The 18,368-nt window shown below is 33.9% G+C and overlaps 3 protein-coding genes across 8 annotated transcripts; 1 reads left to right on the top strand and 2 right to left on the bottom strand.

Annotated features, from left to right (window-relative positions):
- The first annotated feature begins 224 nt into the window (after nt 1-224).
- Nucleotides 225-5,862, top strand: LOC114174368 (uncharacterized). 6 transcript variants are annotated; one of them, XM_028059230.2, is made up of 5 exons: nt 225-556; nt 669-858; nt 2,410-2,610; nt 3,128-4,824; nt 5,414-5,862. In XM_028059230.2, the coding sequence occupies exon 4, from the start codon at nt 3,459-3,461 to the stop codon at nt 4,590-4,592; it is 1,134 nt and encodes a 377-aa protein (XP_027915031.1). In that variant the 5' UTR covers nt 225-556; nt 669-858; nt 2,410-2,610; nt 3,128-3,458; the 3' UTR covers nt 4,593-4,824; nt 5,414-5,862. The 6 variants fall into 6 exon arrangements, with proteins under 6 accessions (XP_027915031.1, XP_027915023.1, XP_085528438.1 ...); XM_028059222.2 differs by lacking the exon at nt 225-556 and adding an exon at nt 2,222-2,289 and having other exon boundaries at nt 563-858; XM_085672312.1 differs by lacking the exon at nt 225-556 and adding an exon at nt 2,222-2,289 and having other exon boundaries at nt 563-858; nt 2,391-2,610.
- A 1,384-nt stretch (nt 5,863-7,246) lies between these two features.
- LOC114174434 (sm-like protein LSM2) lies at nt 7,247-9,788 on the bottom strand. Its single transcript, XM_028059279.2, has 3 exons — nt 9,687-9,788; nt 9,444-9,602; nt 7,247-7,559 (listed from the first exon to the last, which is right to left on the bottom strand). Exons 1-3 carry the CDS (start codon nt 9,687-9,689, stop codon nt 7,440-7,442), a joined length of 282 nt encoding a protein of 93 aa, XP_027915080.1. The 5' UTR covers nt 9,690-9,788; the 3' UTR covers nt 7,247-7,439.
- A 1,362-nt stretch (nt 9,789-11,150) lies between these two features.
- Nucleotides 11,151-16,134, bottom strand: LOC114174351 (BTB/POZ and MATH domain-containing protein 2-like). Its single transcript, XM_028059192.2, has 4 exons — nt 15,418-16,134; nt 13,669-14,017; nt 12,212-12,488; nt 11,151-11,597 (listed from the first exon to the last, which is right to left on the bottom strand). The coding sequence occupies exons 1-4, from the start codon at nt 15,846-15,848 to the stop codon at nt 11,419-11,421; spliced, it is 1,236 nt and encodes a 411-aa protein (XP_027914993.1). The 5' UTR covers nt 15,849-16,134; the 3' UTR covers nt 11,151-11,418.
- Nucleotides 16,135-18,368: the final 2,234 nt, after the last annotated feature.

Raw genomic sequence — 18,368 nt, 5'->3', positions numbered from 1 at the left:
TAATAGGTCCAAACATAACAACACTCAACAGACCCAAACACACTAACTAGGTCCAAACTGAACAGAACCAAAATAGGCCAACACATACCAATTAGCTGCCACACAACACTCCAACACCTACATACAACAAAAAAAAGGATGCTTCCAACCAGTACAACTATGCCAACATCTGGAAATGGTAATAACCAACAATGATGGTGTCAAAGACCAATAGTGAACTGCAGATTGGAAAAGAGCATCTTTGTTCGTCTAAGCGAAGAGCATCTCTGTCTTCTTCTTTTCACTGCGGCGGAGGCAGCAGGAGTGTTGTGCACTAAGAAAGGATATTTTAGCCTTTTTGATATTAATATGGTGTGCACTTAACAATGATGGGGTGCAAGAAGCACAAACCATGTGCGAATTCTGAAGTGGACGCATTGTGTTTGGGCAAGCCCAATCAAATCCAATTTCATTGTTAACAAAAACCTAGTTTCACCGAGACAAGTAGTGGCGGCAAACTCCATTATTATCGTTGTCACTTTCATCCAAATTCCAAAACCCAGACAAGGCTTAAAAGGTATTAGGGTTTTCTTTCTCCATTATTATCGTTGCCACTGCCAGACTTATTCCTTCATTCCTCTCACACTCTCTTCTCCTCCTCCTCCACCACCCGCGTTTTGGGAAACCAGAAGAGAGCACCCTCGTTTCTCCTCCACCCACGTCGCTGGCCAAGAAACACGAAGGCAGAGTGCAGGCCATTCACGGCGTCTCCTTTCTCCTCCACCGTGACATCCACCACGTCGCTGGCAGGGGCAGCAGCGCCACCATCGGACTGCGATTGACGAACGATTTCGACAGCCACGACCACCACGAACACAGGTTTGTTTGTAATTTGCGTTCTGGTTCCCTTTTCTTTCAATTTGTAACCTAAATTTATGATTTTCGTAACCCTAAAATTGGTTTCCTGTAATTGGAAGTTATGGTGTATGTGTGGTTGTTGTTGCTGCGATTTGTCCTTGTTTGGATTGGACCCATTCTGTGAATCATAATTGTTGTGCTGTTGTTGGTTAAATTTTCCCCCAATTTCAATTTCGTAGTTGCTGCCGTTTTGGTGTGGTGGTGATGTTCATTTCTTTTTTTCTTGTTTTTCTAGTGTTACTATTTTTTATCTGACTGTGTGATAGGCTGATAGTTGTGGTTGTTTTCTTTGTTTGTCTGTTTATCTGTAATCATGTTGGAGATATGTGGAGAACATGTATTTCATCCTTGCACTGTGATCAAATAAATACTGCCACTGTTTCATATTGTTCTATCATCCTTGAGACAAAAATATGTTCTTCATTAATGATTGAATTATATGATAGAAAGTACCAAGTTGCAAAGTTGTATGTGCCGTGTTTGCAAAGCTGGGATTGAGTTGTTTGGCATTAACTTAAACTGAAATTTGCTTATACACTGCAGTATATTTGATGTAGAACTATAATGCCACCTCCTTTTTAACTGTTCTGAACTCTAATTTGTTTGAGGCATCTCTACCGGGGTTTGATGATGGGGAGATTTCAGAAGATGCTCCTATTGATTTGGAGGGTTTAGATGCTTCTGCAGCACATGTTGCCAAACAAATTATACAACCTCTCATCCATAATTAATGCTTCTGTTTTTTTTTATGTAACTGTTTGCACTTTGGTAATGCTCCATGCCTAAAGTACTCTAATTCAGACTTGTTATTGATGTTGCAACAGTGTCTTGATGACTTGCAGAGAGCAAAATGTCATTTATATATATTGTAGGGTTGTTTGTTTTGTGATCAGTTATATTATATACTGCAGGGTTGTTTTTGTTGCAATAATTTTGTTGAAATCTGATTTTGGACTGAAAATGTAACATATGGAAAAAAGCCCGTGGCTAGCCCGCCAGCCCGCCAGCCCGCCAGCTTGCGGGCCGGGTTCAAAAGTGTAACCCGTTTCACCCTTGCGGCCTAGCCCGGCCCGACCTGTATAAATCGGGCCAAAATCGGGCCGGGTCAAAACGGACCGGGCTGGCCCGTTTTGACATCCCTATTTATTATGTTTTGACAACGATATTGATATCTTCTTAGCCAAATATGTCGCGTCCACTTCAACACATAAAATGTGAGTATTTTATTTTATAAAATAAAGTATTTATTTAATATATTTTCCTGGTCCCAACACATGCTATGCATTAATAAAGTAATAAACTTAGTATTAATGTACTTATACAGTATGAAGCCGACCACAAACTAATTTCTTTCTGTCTTTAATGGAAATTCGAACGTTGACTATCAAGCCGGTGAGTACCATTAGTTTTTCCATTTTGGAAGTTTCTGGATCCAGCAATTTTTTTTTTTGTTGAGCTGATGGATCGCAATAAAAACCTAATTATTTTTTGAGGTTTGTGGAAAATACTCAGGATTTGAGGTGCGGGAAGAGATAAGAGCATGAGTGCATGAGTGAGGGCACGAAAGGAGGGAGCTTTTGGCTACAGAAAATCGTTTATTAAGCCGAGTTTCTTTCAAAAATGGAGCAGAGTCTCTGTTTGATGGCATCTCATGGTTACCCAACTGGCCTTGTCTTACACCCATAACTGGGTTTGCCGGGCACCAACATGAAGGTAACATTAACAAGTTGTGGTTTTTATGTTTTTTCGCAGTGTTAATGAATGGAATGGTGTTTTACTGTAAAATGGGTATGTTGATTAAAGTTTTCAGTGAGGGATTGTGCGTATGTGACATTGGCAATGGGGATTAGTTTTTCGTTTTAGGTAATTTATAAAGGGTATAGATTATTCTGCAATTTATATATACCTTATGATGAAAGGAATAGAATAAGAGATCATCCTACCTTTTAATCATTCGTATTCGTAACTCATTAGGGCTATCTGTGGAGGAGGGAGGGTTCATTTTTCATTTCTAAATTTAAGTATAAGCTATTTTAGTAAATGAATTATGATGATTTGAAGGTTACACGATAATCTCGCATTTCATCTGTCTGATTTTGTAGATTTCTTAACTGTGAATTGTTCCCCTATGATAACAAAGTTTCCCCACAACCAAAACTGATATTATTTTGACAGTGTTGTGCATGCTTAATTTAGTTTCTTATATTTTTTAGTTTGTTTTTCAAGACAGGGCTACCAAATATCCTTTCCTTCTCCAGTACCTGCAAAAAACCAGACCAGACAGACCCCCGCGAAGCAACCCACCGTCGACGAGAACGCAACTTCAAGAAAGGGTTCAGTCTAAGAAGGGTTTGAAATCCACGCGAGAGACGAAAGGTTAAAGAAATTGGGGATTTAGGGTTCTTCGAAACCCTTGAGAATCAGATTTGGGGATTATCTTGATTAGGGCTGCCAACGTTTGGTGACTTCAAATTCGAAATAGACAACCTAAAAAATACGTTGTTTTTTGGTTGATTCTAAACAAAGCATTCATTCATCTACGATCTACGATCACAGAACTAATGCAGTCTCTCAAGTCACACCATGCTGTTTCATCTTCTCTTTTCAATCAATTCTCTTATCAGTCTATGACATTCTTCCTCTCTTTCTCAACCAAAAGCCGTTGCCTACACTTCAACGAAACCACTTCAATAATTGATTACCTGAATTCCGACTTGCAGTTCTCCAGAACCCAATCCCTTTATGTCTCCAAACGTGTTTCAGGGTGCAGATTCCCTCAAAACCCCTTATCAGTGCTCACTTTCTTCAAACAAATAGGCTTTTCCCAAAGCCAGATTCTCTCCCTGATTCGTCAAAGACCCCAGATACTGTTTACAAACGTTGAGAAAATCTTGAGACCCAAAATTCAGCTCTTTCAGATGTCTGGATTCCAGGGTTACGAGTTATGCAGCTTCATTTCAAAGAATCCCTCAATTTTGACTCATAGCTTGAAGAAAACATTGGTCCCCTCAGTTGAAGCTATTAGGAAAATTGTCTACGACCAGAAAGATTTTATTCTTGTTTTGCACAGATGTGGCTGGATACTCCCAAAGTACAAAAGAATTATGGAGAATGTCGTCTTCTTGGAGAGTTGTGGCATTCTTGGGACTCATCTTTCATTGCTACTCAAACTTCATCCAAGGCTTTTCGTTGCACAGCGGTCTACTATTAAAAACAATGTTTCTCGAGCTGTAGACTTGGGTTTCCGTGAAAATTCAAGAATGCTTGTCCATGCAATTCATACATTAAGTTGTTTGAGCGATAAAACATTTGAGAGAAAGTTGAAACTAATTAATTGTTTTGGTTTTTCGAAGTATGAGGGCCTGCAAATGTTCAAGAGAACCCCGACTTTGTTTAGAACATCAGAGAAGAAGTTGAAAGTTGGAATGAAATTCTTCTTGCATACAGTTATGCTGCCCAAGTTAGTCCTTATTCACCAGCCTAAGATTTTAATGTACAGCATGGAGGATCGCGTGCTTCCTCGATATAAAGTCTTCCAATTGTTGAAATCAAAAAATCTCTGCAAGAAAGTCCCCAGTTATATTCATGTGTTGTGCTTGTCTGAGGAGATGTTCTTGGACAAGTATATATCACAGTTCAGAGAAAATGCAGAGGAGTTATTAGTAGCATACAAGGGTCATTATCTGGAGGCATAACCATACCTTCAATTCTGTTTTTTCACTCTTCCACAGGGTTCTAATACTGAAATTATTTAGATAGTGTTATGCATAACCATGGAATGTCTCATTGTAGTAATGAAGATGGCTTATTTATTGTATCTGTTTATTGATTATGCATCTTTCTTTCCCATGGTAATTTGGTGGTCATAAGAACCTTGGAAGATCCACACGAAAATAAGCAATCCACTTTGACTGCTCCTTTAAAGAGGTATGCAGAGTATACTTTTCTTGATCTTGTTGACCTGTTCCCCAGTTGGGATATGCTCCAACGTTGAATTGTAAACTTAGCCTGTATTCATCTTCCAGCACCCTTGTTTAGCTTTTAAATCGCTGAGCATTAATTAGACTGTTTCTATGTTGTGAATTATGTAAGTTAATTTGATTAGTCAAATTTGTATGTGCCTAAGTAGGATTGATATCGAGTTTCCTTTTACTCCCTTCCACCTTCTACTATTAAGAGAGAAAAAATCAAGAACGTGGGTTGCATTAGTAAATCTTAGGTGGTACTTGAAAGTTGAAACCATTGAGACATTATTATGCTGCTTTATTGTCAACGTTTAAGACTGCTTTTTTTAATGGCTTTTCAATGAGGGACTAAAGGTATGCATCACTGCTTTCACTTGTTTATCACTGGAATATATTTGGTAGTATTTGAACTAAGCTAAAAAATGCCAAAATATAATCCCTTCAACTGCAGCTGCAACAAATCTTCTTACAATCTCTTGGTAGTAATTGAACTAAGTAAATTTTTGTGCTTATTCTGACTTCTGAATATCGTTATTTGTCTTTGGTTGCAGCAAACTGCTCAAACGCAGTCCTTTTTGGCTTTGGAATTGTTGAACAATGCACTAAGCGTGATAAAATTATAAATTTGCTAATGTCTGAGACTGCTGAAGCAGGGATAGATGGAGCAAATCTATCTTTGTTATCGAAGTTGATGAAATTGCAGTTGCCAGGCACTAGTGAATCTCAGCAACCATTGTCATCCCTTATCTATCCAACTAATAAATTCATCATTCAGAAGCCTTTACTGCATTTTGTTCAAGCTTCAGCCCTTTCTTCTAAGATCACGGTTCATCCAGATGGTCAAATCACATTTATGGGTACTGCAATTGAGTTGAAAGATCTTGTCTCTGTAGTTGCTGAGTCATACTTATCAAAAAACACACAAAAGGGTGAAAAGCAATTTATGCTTGTTCCACACTTCAATTGGTATAAATATTTTGACCATATTGACTTGTTTAAACAGATTCTGATTGTCCAGTCATCTGAAGGACTATTTTATATGCTTACGAATTCACTTATCTTTTATAAAAGTGATAATATAAATTTCTTTATAAATTATGTTGATCTTTGGATTAGCATCAACCACTCTGCATTAGTTAGAATTCAGCATCTAAATAACAGTTTTACCAAAGCATGTTTTTCCTTGTTATATATTTAACATAATAATAAATTTAAAACATAATTAAAAAAAATAAAAACAAAATAAAAACTTAAAATGGGTAAAAAAAATTACATTCATTACGTATTGTTATTAATGTAGCCCAAACACTAGTTTAAATAATATATTGAATATATAATAAATGGAAAACCTTTATTAGCTTACAAATTATTGACGAATCCAACAAAAAGCACAACAGATCACCAACATGTTTGGTCAAAGACACTCTAATTACATGAGTAACTCTTGCTAACTCAAATAACATTTTTTTAGTAAAAATGTTAAATAAAAATACATGCATTAGATTTTTGAAAGCTTAAAATATAAATTGATAAATAATAAATAAATAATTTTTCCATAAATCCAAAGTTGATATAATTTTGTTTTTTTATATATTTTGTAAAACATTTGTCCCATAATTTAAAAAAAAAAGTGTAATAATTACTTAAAACACTAAATTTGGAAAACTGAAATAATTGTTTACCTGGTCTCTAAACAGAAATTCGAAATATTAAAAAAAAAATAGAAACAAAAAATCTTTATTTTGAAGATCAATACTAGCAAAAACACACCTATATGTATTCGCATTTTCATTACATTAATATATATATATATATATATATATATATATATATATATATATATATATATATATATATATATGCATGATTTTATAAAAATAATATTAAATGAATTATGTTAAAAAGGTGAAAAGTCATTGAGTTATCTTAAAATAATAATAAGAAATTAATCAATTATTTATCTTACTAAATAAATAAATAAAATATTTTTTATTTATTAAAAGATAAAATTGTCAACTAACATATAACGCTAAAAAAGTTATCAAATAATATAAATAATTATACTTAGCATAGCATAAAAGTTAAAACTATAATAACCATATATTAGGCTATTTAAATTTAAAATAAATATTTTTATGCAAATAACATTTTAAAATACCATTTATTTGAGAAGCACATAAAATTTTTGTATTAAGAAAAATGAAAAACTACTTTCTTTTTTAGAAACATGCAAATTAAATAAAAATAAGAACAAAAATATTTACATTATTAAGACACAATTTTAACGAGAATAAACACAAACAAACCAGAGTCACCAATTCAGGATGCAAACACAGCATTAAACTCATTTTTAAAGGCATCGATTTGTCGGAACTGAGAAGAGCTTAGGGAAGGAAAAAAGCAATGCAGTTACACTAGTTTCATTTTGTCACATTAAAATTGGACAAAGCTTCCAAAAGAAATAAAATGAAAAGGCAATACAGTTACATAGCATTAACATCTTAAAGGAGTTTCCTTCTGTGGTAGGATTAACCATATAGAATTTTCATTTAAGAGATACATCACAAGGTCACGACGCTAACCGCCCCTAGCCTCTCTCCTAGTGGCATCGTGCAACAATTCAATGTCCACCCCTTCTGGAGGTAATTGCACGTATCTCACAACCGAACCTCTGATGAAGCAGTTTCTTACTGAAAGCTAACATCAAACACCCACCAACTAGAATACCAAAAGAATCAAAAATCTAATCATCGTTATAGGTCTTCAGATATGCCAAATTAAGGGAGCTAAATAAAATAATTAACCGGAGAAAAAACTTGCCGACATATATTTCTTTTTTCTTTTTAATTCAAGAGGAGCTTTTTGACCAATTCAGTATAAATCTTCCTTGATTCTAAGGTTTCCTCCTATGCAAATCAGTATTCAGCAATCAGTATTCCTAAAAGTGAGTATCTTATTCTATTATGGCAGCATACCTTCGTATTATATCTTGTACCATCAAACTCTCTATACTCATATTTTCTTAATGGCATACCAACATAACTTTAATTCAGTCGAGCATCCACTTTAAAACAGCAAGTACCAAACATACATAAGTTCCAAATCTCAATCCAGCATACTTTCCAATTTCCAACAATCAACTTCAATCTCTCCATATTCATAAATCATGAGAGAAAATTGGAAGTAGGAAAGTTGAGCATTAACAGCCCCAGTCGGATCCTTAATCTTTTTTCCCACTATTGCTAGAAGAATACCAATTAATTGATTGTCCTACTCTTCTAATATGTAGATGAACTTGACATTTAGATTTGATGTGTCAAATCAAAAGCAACTTATCATATGCAAACATAGGCAAACACTTTCAATGAAAGTTCATTTCACAGAAACACATTTACAGGCATACAGAAGAGTGTAAAAAAGAAAGATTAACCATGCAAATGATAACACCCCGATATTGGCCCAAAAGCAGAACCAAGAAACTGGAGGACAATATATATAATCTCATATTCCATGTTCCTATGAAGAAACCAATAAAATTTCCAACATCCTTCAGGTCATATTAGTACTGTCTAAAACACAAATTACAGTCACAGATACAAAACCACGACACCCCGAATCAATTTATAAGACCACTAATCAAAATATCAAGGGCATAACTTTTTCTCTTTATCTTTTTATTTTAAATCCTTGCAGAGTGTAAGCACCACTCCTCCAGTCACCGATAACTACTATTTTAGATAATAATAGATAGAAACAACACTCTTAAGGATTCCTATCTAAACCAAAAAATATAGGCCTGCCTACCATCCACACCAGAACAGATGAAGTTTTCTGAAAAAAGAAAAAAACTACTGGAGGAGGGAGACCTCTGATGGATTTAAGAAGAAACTTGAACCCACTCTCAATCGCATATAAACATAAAACAAATGGAGAATGTACGCTAAATGCTAAATATAAAAGACAGGTTCCCTTTTACTTGTTGCTTACAAATGAAAAGTTTTCAACCACAACTACCAATTCACATATACTGATGTACAATTCAAAATCGTAATCAACAACAACGATTCAAAATTAACCAATAACCAAGGCACATCAATACTCAATTCAAATCCCAGATACAGAAAATCCCATTATTTAACATGGGTCCAATGCTTATTAAACATACCATTAATTGAAACAAACTTTAAATTAAAGAGTACTAAAAAATCTAATTTATTTTTTTAGTACTTGGTTGAACTGGAGTTGTTATGATCGAAATAGAGGAAAGGGGACAGACCAGGTCTGAGTTCAAAGTTCAAAACTCCAATATCTACATCGAGCATAAGAGAATGTTACGACTCAAAAATCAAGATTTTATTCCAAAAGGAAAGAAAGAAACCCTACGAACAGAGGTTATCAGTGGCTACTCGACAACACGGAAATCCATTTAATCGTAATCCCAAATTATATTTTAAACCCAAATAAACCCTACATCAAACGCCTAAAAATTCACAAGTCAAAAACTAATCACCATCAAAGGAAACTCATGATAGAAATAGATGAAGAGTATAAACCCTAGAACGAGAGAGAGAAATGGGATACCATGTGCGGGTACTTGTCTTGATCAACGACGCGAGTGTTTTCGAGCTTGATGTTGAGGTACTGATCAACGGAATGCAATGTCCCTCTGATGGCCAAATCGTTCTTCAGCTCTACGGTTACTTCTCTTCCCACCAAATCCTTGAAGTACGAGAAGAACAACTACACCACAACCCAACTCATCACTGATACAAAAATCAGAATGAAGAAAACAGAAAACAGAAAAGAGAAGAAAGAAATCTGCACCATGTTTGCACGGAGGGGAAGAAAACGGGACCGCGCTGGAGGGAAACCAAAAGCTGCTACTGCGAATTATATAACCTTGTTCTCGCTCTAGTATATATTCAGTAGTAATTAAAACCTCGATTATAAGATTTAATTTTCAAACAAAAATAAAATATTAAATGCATGGGAAATAATATTAAAAATAATTGAAATTTAATAAAATATTAAAATAAAAGCACATAACATAATGCTAAAAAGATGAACATAAGAGAAAACAAAAAAAAATATAGATTTTTTTTTTAATTTTAAAAATAAATATAAACAATTTTTAATTTTATTATAATATTTATTTATTTATTTTATAGATAATTTTTTAATTTAGGATACTTATTTTAGTTTAAAAATGATTAATTTAAAAGAAAAATAAAATGAATGAAATAGTTAAATCTAATAATATAATTATTTAAAAGTTAAAATAATTGCTTTAATTTAAAAAATGAATTTTTATTAAAGGACAAAATTAGAAAAAGTTCACATCCAATACGAAAACAAAACAAGTTTTAATTTTCTCATATGACACATCTAATATGACCATGTTATCATCGCAATTCTACTAAATTACCTACATATTTTAAGTATGTATGTGAAAGTAGAAGGAAATAAAGTTAATTAAAATTAAAATAGAAACTTAACAAACTAACGTAACATAAATGGGTTGTTTTTTAGTACTAAATCATCTATTTGCACTCATTAGCAAATATAAGAGAGTCATACATTTAACAATTTTGAAAGGGATAAAATATCTTATCTCTCTAGTCATAGGATAAAAGTAATAGCAAAAAAATATGCAATAACAATCCTAATCTCATTTCGGAACTAGGAGTTAGGGAATTGATAGACATTTCCAAGAAGGACCATTTCTCCCACTGTGTTTCAGATTGTTTGCTCCGCAAGCATTTATGGGAAATGTTAAGAAAAAAGGACAACAATGATATATATTACATAACTTCATATAATGCATCGATATTGAGGATGTTTCTTTATACCAATTTCTCGCATGGACCAGAAGTTTGGTAGAGGTGGTAAATGATATCTCCCTCTTTTTCTCATATTCTAATAACACCCGAGGAGAAGATAGTTGTTACATAATGAGAACTTCACTTCTGCAATACTTTTAGTTTTCAAATATCCTGGACGATAATGAAGCGCATTATAGTTAATGGGCGAAAAGGAATGATTATATAAATGTGCAAGTTTTTAGGAAGTTTCAGAATCGAAAGATGTTCACATAATGAATAATGAATGGCATGGTCCTGAAGGGACGGTTCTGAAGAGCAAACCCAGAAACAATGTGAAGGCTGTGGCTTAACTAGTTTGTGCATTAGCATAATCGGTAAAAAACAGAGAGATGCTAGATGAAGACTAAAATGTTCAAGAGTACTTACGCTGCTAGATTGAATAAAAGTACAAAAACAAACGGGGAAGTAGCGATCAAATCAACACTTTCCAGACATGTTTTCCAGTAAAAAGAAATCCTTAAGATATTACAGAAGAAACCTACGTCAAACAGAACGGTAACAGCAACAACACAAATTACATTTACATCTCTTACACAAGAATAAGCTAAGAAATTTAAAATTTGCCTCTGATCCTATAAAAGATTATATATATTTTCCCTTCAACTACAAACTCTAGCGATCTTTTAAAACGGAGAGTAGAAGAGGGTTGTACAGAAAGCTGTTCAGTGTTGAAACTAGAGCCTTTGCTTCACCCGCCTCCCATTTATGTCACTGCCATCAAGCAGTGCTTCATTCCTATGCTTGCACATGAAGTCCGAATGCTCAGTAAATCTGGCCACGTACTCCAATAGCTCAGTCAGAACAGATGGGCAACTTTCCTTCAAGTACTCAAATCCGTCAGTTTGCATCACAGCTGAAGAATCAAAACATGAAATACAATGGTTAATGATAAGAACTTCATGGATGAGGGATTAAGAAAGTTATCATCAATTTCATCCGAGATGGCAACAAAATTTTACAATAGAAAACTCTTGCAATAACCATCTAAAATAAACGTGTTTTAAATATGAGTACCAAATATTTCAACCATTCAACCAAAATCGTGGAAGAAGTTTACTGATTGTTCCATGATCTAGGAACCTTTTTGTCTTCTTTTTCAATGAAAAATTACGAGAAAAGGAAGCAGAAAGCAAACTTAAACATTTACAAAGAGAAAAATTATTCATAAAGGTTTTGGTATAAATTAATGGTGACACAAGTCTTCGAGGTCAACTTGGGACAACCAGAAGTTTTAGCATGGATTAATAATATAATAATTAGTTACATAAAAAACATCACTTTAAAGTAAAACCATATAATCCCTTTAAAGCTTAGCAATTTTTTCATGCAAATACAAACTGGAAGACAATGACAATTGACAGCATCACTACTGATATTCAGTGACAACTCTAACTTGCAGACAACTGTCACAGTCCCCCTCTAATACTGTACTTCTTCTGGTAAGTATTCAGATGGAAAAAAACAAACCTCTAAGATTTTCAGAAGTAGCAATAAACTTGAGACAAACAGCTTTCAGCTGGAAACAGTGGTGCTGCTCTGCCAAGGCTAGAGTCGTAGCCACAGTATTAATTGCTACATCTTCACAGAGACTTGCTTCACACGTCAGCCTAAGCCTCTCAAGACCATATCGATCAGCTGCTGCTAGAAGATGCTGAGCCATCAAGGTTGATGCCCACTTTGAGTTCAACCCAGTAAGCTCATGCATATCTGGCAGTGAGTCCCAGTATATAAAATGAAGCAATGCCTGAAAAATAAAGACACGACACAACTGACAAAACATTCTACATGCATATTGCTCACTGCGATTTATCTAGTTCAACAAAGACAGACACAGTCACATTTGAGTTAGACCCAAGCCTTGCATAGTTGCATCCTGTACGGAACCAGAGTCACCCCGTACACCCATAATGCAATTACCAAAAACTAAAAGCTTGAAATTTCTCTGCATGTTTAAATTATTAAAGAAACTATTTATTATATTTTGCCAACACCCGATTAAATTCATTAACCAAGCACTTTGTTTCGACGGAAGATGGAAAGTGAGAAAGTGGAAAAAAGGAAAGAAAGAAAGAGAAAGATGAAAAAAATGAGTAGAAATGCAAGTGACTTGAAAATGGATTAGTGTGTCTTGTTCAGTAAGAGTGATTTTACAACTATCACTATTTTATGGGCATAAGCAGCCTGTACAACTTCTGAAAGGAGAACGTAGACATGGAGTTGCTTAGTTCAGTTTGAGAAAATATTTCCCGCTTCCACTTTAATTTAGGAACGTAAGGGAAAAATGAAAAAGAAAATAATAAAAGGTTGTTTTCACCTTTTCTCTATATAAACTTTTAAAAACAAGAAATAAAATAAAAACAAGATGGCCATTTTTTAAAATTAAAAATGAAAACAGAAAAAAACATTTTCTCAAGCCAAACAACCTCGGAGGATCTACAAGCACATAATGTTTAATTTAAATGAGAAAGGTCCATGTGTTCTCTTTGACCTACCACCAACTGAGTCATCCAACAGCAAATGATACTACCATCTGGGCAGAGATACCACAAAATTTTCAACTTATCTGATAGCCATGCATATGAAGAAGAAAAAAAAATACAAATACAATGAAATGTGCGCATTTTCAAAAGGGGACAAGCACGAAAAGAGATACAGATTGAAACCACATTAAAATGTGTTTTTGCAAACCTATTGGAATACAGTAAAAGACTAATTAACACAGGTACCAGAGCTGAGCGGGTATAAAGAAATACAAATTCCTAATAATGGAACTATAAAAAAACAGTCAAGGAAAAAAATGCACACAATCATTTAGCTCACGCGGTTAGGATGAAGAGCAAAATAGAAATCAAAACCACATTAGGTGACCACATTACAAACAAAAACAAATAAAAAATGGGAAGCACAAAGAGCATTTAACAAACCTTGAAAACTGGAGCCTCCATGTCTTCAACTTTAATACACTGGGTATTCTGATCTTTCATAGGACCAAAAAGCTGTGCTCTAAAAACAGGTGACCGAGCTGCTAATACCAATTTATGAGCAGAAAAAAATTCTCCGTTCACTTCAAAATTCACATCACTTCCTTTACGACTTTCAAGTAGCTGCCCAAATTGATGACCAATGCTAGAAGACGGTATTGCTATCGTATAGATTTTAGGACCTTCCGTACGTGACCTCACAACACCAACACTACAATTCACAGATAGACAATCATCTTTAAGGTAGTCCGAAGTTTCTAGAGCTGTTCTCTTAAAAAATCTTTTGTAACCCCTGAAACACCCAAAACATCAAATAATTAGTTAATACAAAATACAACAAAAAATCAGTAAAAGGACATGAAGCCACGTACAACGTTCAAGGAGAAGAAGGGGGTAAAGATCGTAACTTGAGGAATGTAAAAGTTCTACATGGATCATAAAATGCTTCCTAAAATGTAAAACTATATTTATACATACATGCATATACATTAAAAAAAGTAGCATAGATAAGAAAAATATACAATAACTCAATAAATCATAAATAACTAAACAGAAAATAATAGGTCCAAACATAACAACACTCAACAGACCCAAACACACTAACTAGGTCCAAACTGAACAGAACCAAAATAGGCCAACACATACCAATTAGCTGCCACACAACACTCCAACACCTACATACAACAAACAAAGGATGCTTCCAACCAGTACAACTATGCCAACATCTGGAAATGGTAATAACCAACAATGATGGTGTCAAAGACCAATAGTGAACTGCAGATTGGAAAAGAGCATCTTTGTTCGTCTAAGCGAAGAGGATAGAAGCGGATCAACAATGAAACTCGCAATCCGCGTTGCTAGTGACCTCTGTACGAGTTAGGAAGTGGACCCCAATCGTCCAAAAGAAAACTCAGAGTATCAAGAGGTAGCGAGTTTACTTGTGATATTTTACAACACTGGACATGAACATTTCTCCCATTTTTCTTTCTCCAGATTGATATTTCTCTATCGCTTTTCCACGGCATTTGTGGGTGGAGCAACTCCCAAGGGATGAAAGATCTCACGACTTAAAACACTCATTAAAATCCACTCCATTAGACAAGTAGGACAAACATACGGCACCCTACGAAACTTACCTCAGAAAAGAAAATGATCACACAATTTGGTATCCAACAGCTGCATTGAAGATAAGATCGACAAGTAGTTGACATGAAAATGCAAACCGTAGAACCTTAAACCATTAAATAATTTGGGGGTACTCGTTAAGGAAAACCTAACCCGACCAATTAAAAACATTCAATTACTTTAAAAAACACATGTAAATGTTTTCCTTCTCAATAAATACTTTCCATTTTTGTTTTCTTAACTGCTTCCTCGAAAGCACATGTTAGAATCCGTTATGTAAACCTGTCACCTTCCAACAGTATTATAAGTTAAGAAACATACTATTTTTTTTGTTTGGTAAAAGACCAGGGATATCCTTCTTAGACACGATCTTGCTCGACTCAGTAAGACAAATATGAGCAACAACATTTAAAGACTCAAAAGAGAGACCACTAGTTAAACTGGAACTCAGGTGCTCGGAGACAACTTAACAAATATGTCTTTTAGATAAGAGAGAATTAAAGTGCAGCAGGGACGAAATTGAAAAACAAGATCAATATCAAAACTGATTTCTAAATCTCAACCCACCACATACTACCGCGGTATTTTAACGTGTAAGGCCCGCTTTCGAGTGTCCTCTCGAAATGGCTATGCACCTTGTGCCTCTCCTTGCCACTCTGATCCAAAAGGGTCAACTCGAAAAGTGCCCTAACGTCGGTGCCGTCGCTGGCCAGAGCGATGAAGAGCGACACGTAGGTCGCATTGTCCTCCACGCTCTTCCCATCGGGGTAGAAATAAATCGCCCAATCGTACCCTCCAACGGAAAACACGTCGGAGGCCATGTACTTGCCAATCCCGATCCCCTTCGAGAGCGAGTAGCCCGTGATCTTGAACTGGTGCGAGCCCCTGACCGTCTCCGTCACCGACGTGGAAGACGTGGTGGCGGGCGCCGCCGAAGAGGGGGACGCCGATGAAGAATTCGCCGACGGCTTCGCGGTTTCTCGGAGAATCTTACCCATGCGCGAGCCACCGTAGCGGAATCGGCGATCCTAAGATTGTGGCGTTGGAAGGTGCGAATTGGGGGAATTGGGGCAGTGAGGTCGATGCGAGGAATTGGGATGGGGATTTGAGTATCGGATTTGGATAAGTGAGGTTTGATGAGAGAATATAGGTTCCGTTAGGGAGAGGTGTCAGATTGTGGAAGACGATGAATTTCTAGGGTTTCGATTCAGAGAGAGAAGAAGACGATAGAAGCAAAGGAAAAGAAAAGATTGCGAAACGAAATGACAGATAAAGGCTTGCACAATAGAATGGCTATGGCTTTAAATAATTATAATTTTTGGGAGAACGAAAATGGGAATATTGATTATTTGATGAGACCCGCAACTACCTGTCTCGATCCGCTCGCGTTCCATCCCAAACACGTGTGCATAATACTGTAACAAAAAACTTACCACACAAACACTCACCCAGTAACTGCTCACTCACTTTGGTTTCAACCACTTGGTTTTAGTAACATGTAACTTGATTTTTATGTTTACATATTTTAATTTGTTTTATTTTACATGCAAATTTACATACAAAAATTAATCAAAAACATAAATACAAAAATTAGAAAACTAATTAAATCTATTTTTTTTATTCAAGTTGGTCTAGCGTTAGAAACAATCATTTTATTTTCAAGATATTATTTGTTTCAGAGCGTCAAACTCTATCACAATTTTGTTTTTAAAAAACATTTTGAAAGGAGAAAAGGAAAAATATTTAAATTTCATTTTACTTTAACTCTTAAATGATATGAGATTTGTTGAATCTAACATAACACTTTCATATATGGTATTTTTTTATGTTTGTTTGTGATTTAAAAAATGTGGTGAATTTTGTGTTTGGTTAAGTTTTGAAATATAAAGACTAACGAAAATATTGAATTATGCTAGATAAATTACTTCCAAACGTTCATATGTATAAGATGGTGTGGCAACAAGATAAAAAGTTATTTTTAAAGGTATTAATATAGGAGAAATATATGAATGAATAATTTATTCACCAATGAAGGATTTCTTATAAAGTTTGAATATAGAAATAAATTGTTTTTTGAAAACTAAAACCGTATGTCCTTTTTTTAGTTATCTTAGTCTTGGAAAAAGGTATTTTATAGTAAACTGTTATGATCATTTTTATTTATTTTTTACGGAATTTTTTTTTTCTTTGAAAACTTTGTGAATGAATTAGATTGATGGATGTAATTTGTGGTGATTTCACACTCAACTTTGATATAAATGTTGATATAGTGAATGAAAACCAAATGTTATTTGACCATTGTTATTGAAATTTGGATTTTTCAATAGTCAAAGGATATATATATATATATATATATATATATATATATATATATATATATATATATATATGAATTGGTTTAGTTTGAAAATATTATATTAAGATGAAAGTAATTATTTAATTGATTACAGGAACTATAAAATATTTGATAAAAAGGTACACACTGTTACTTTTAATATATTTACGTGTTTTTGTGTTTGAAATTAATTTGAATTAGGAATGACGATTGTTATTTAACCTTTATTCTTCACAAATATATCTGAAAAAGTAAATAATCATTTAGTAAAAATGTACATTAATCAATTTTACTTGTTAACATCATGATTTGTAAGCTATAACCTTAATTATTCTTCTTATAGTTATGAGATTTTTCGTTTTATGGAATTGTCTAATATTTTAGCAATGTCTCATTATTCACTAAATTAAATTTAAACAAAAGAATTTGATAATATTTTTCGTACAAAAGTACAAAATATTGTATCTAAAACACAATTAAGGGGTTTAGAGAAAACATTTACTCAATGGACTTTGAGAACCTTCTATGTAAGAAAATGTTTTTATAGAAAAAAAAAAATAATAATATAACATCTTAATTGAGATAGATTTTCTCTCGTTTCAAAAGTTCAAAGATAAATCAGTTTATGAAAAGAAGGGTAAATTCATTATATCTTTTAGGAAAATAAAATTTAGTAAATAGAAAAACATCATGTGCATCTCATGACTATTTTTGTTGGGATATTTATTTTTTTTCTGAATAAGTTTTTTAAAGGAATCATCCTATATAATTCAATGCAATTTCCTTGCCACAATCACAAAATAAAAAGTCAATAAGACAGGATCTAAACAATACTATTTAAAATGTGATCAAGTTGTTACATATTTTCCTTGGAAAGAGTCAAACGCTAATAATAAAATAATTACATTAATTCATACTACTAATCAATCAAAACTCTCTTAATGATCGTCACTTGTTTTTATTTAAGGAAAAAAATATTTAGCTAAATACATTTACTTAAAGAACAATGAGAGAAAATTATATTACTAGTGTTTAGCAAGTTGATAATATTTTTTTGCTGATTAATAAATATATTAATATTTTTTTATTCAAACAAAAAGATACGACAATGCTTGCTAGGTGAAAATAAAGGTAAGAAATAAGTGGAAAAATATTAAAGAGTTTAAAGGAGAAGAAATATTAC

The sequence above is a fragment of the Vigna unguiculata genome, chromosome 1 (assembly GCF_037176805.1).
Source record: "Vigna unguiculata cultivar grain cowpea cultivar isolate G323 ecotype 2 chromosome 1, ASM3717680v1, whole genome shotgun sequence".
In the NCBI taxonomy this organism is placed as follows: domain Eukaryota; kingdom Viridiplantae; phylum Streptophyta; class Magnoliopsida; order Fabales; family Fabaceae; genus Vigna; species Vigna unguiculata.
This window is presented reverse-complemented; position numbering and strand designations above follow the sequence as displayed.

Excerpts from the sequence above, each read along its gene's own strand:
- LOC114174368 (XM_028059230.2), top strand. The coding sequence starts at position 3,459 with ATGCAGTCTCTCAAGTCACACCATGCTGTTTCATCTTCTCTTTTCAAT.
- LOC114174434 (XM_028059279.2), bottom strand. Across the intron at positions 7,560-9,443 it reads AAGACAAGTACCCGCACATG|CTTTCAGTAAGAAACTGCTT; the intron begins GTATCCCATTTC and ends GTTTGATGTTAG.
- LOC114174351 (XM_028059192.2), bottom strand. The coding sequence starts at position 15,848 with ATGGGTAAGATTCTCCGAGAAACCGCGAAGCCGTCGGCGAATTCTTCA. Across the intron at positions 14,018-15,417 it reads AAATACCGCGGTAGTATGTG|GGGTTACAAAAGATTTTTTA; the intron begins GTGGGTTGAGAT and ends TGGGTGTTTCAG. Across the intron at positions 11,598-12,211 it reads TACTTCTGAAAATCTTAGAG|CTGTGATGCAAACTGACGGA; the intron begins GTTTGTTTTTTT and ends TTGATTCTTCAG.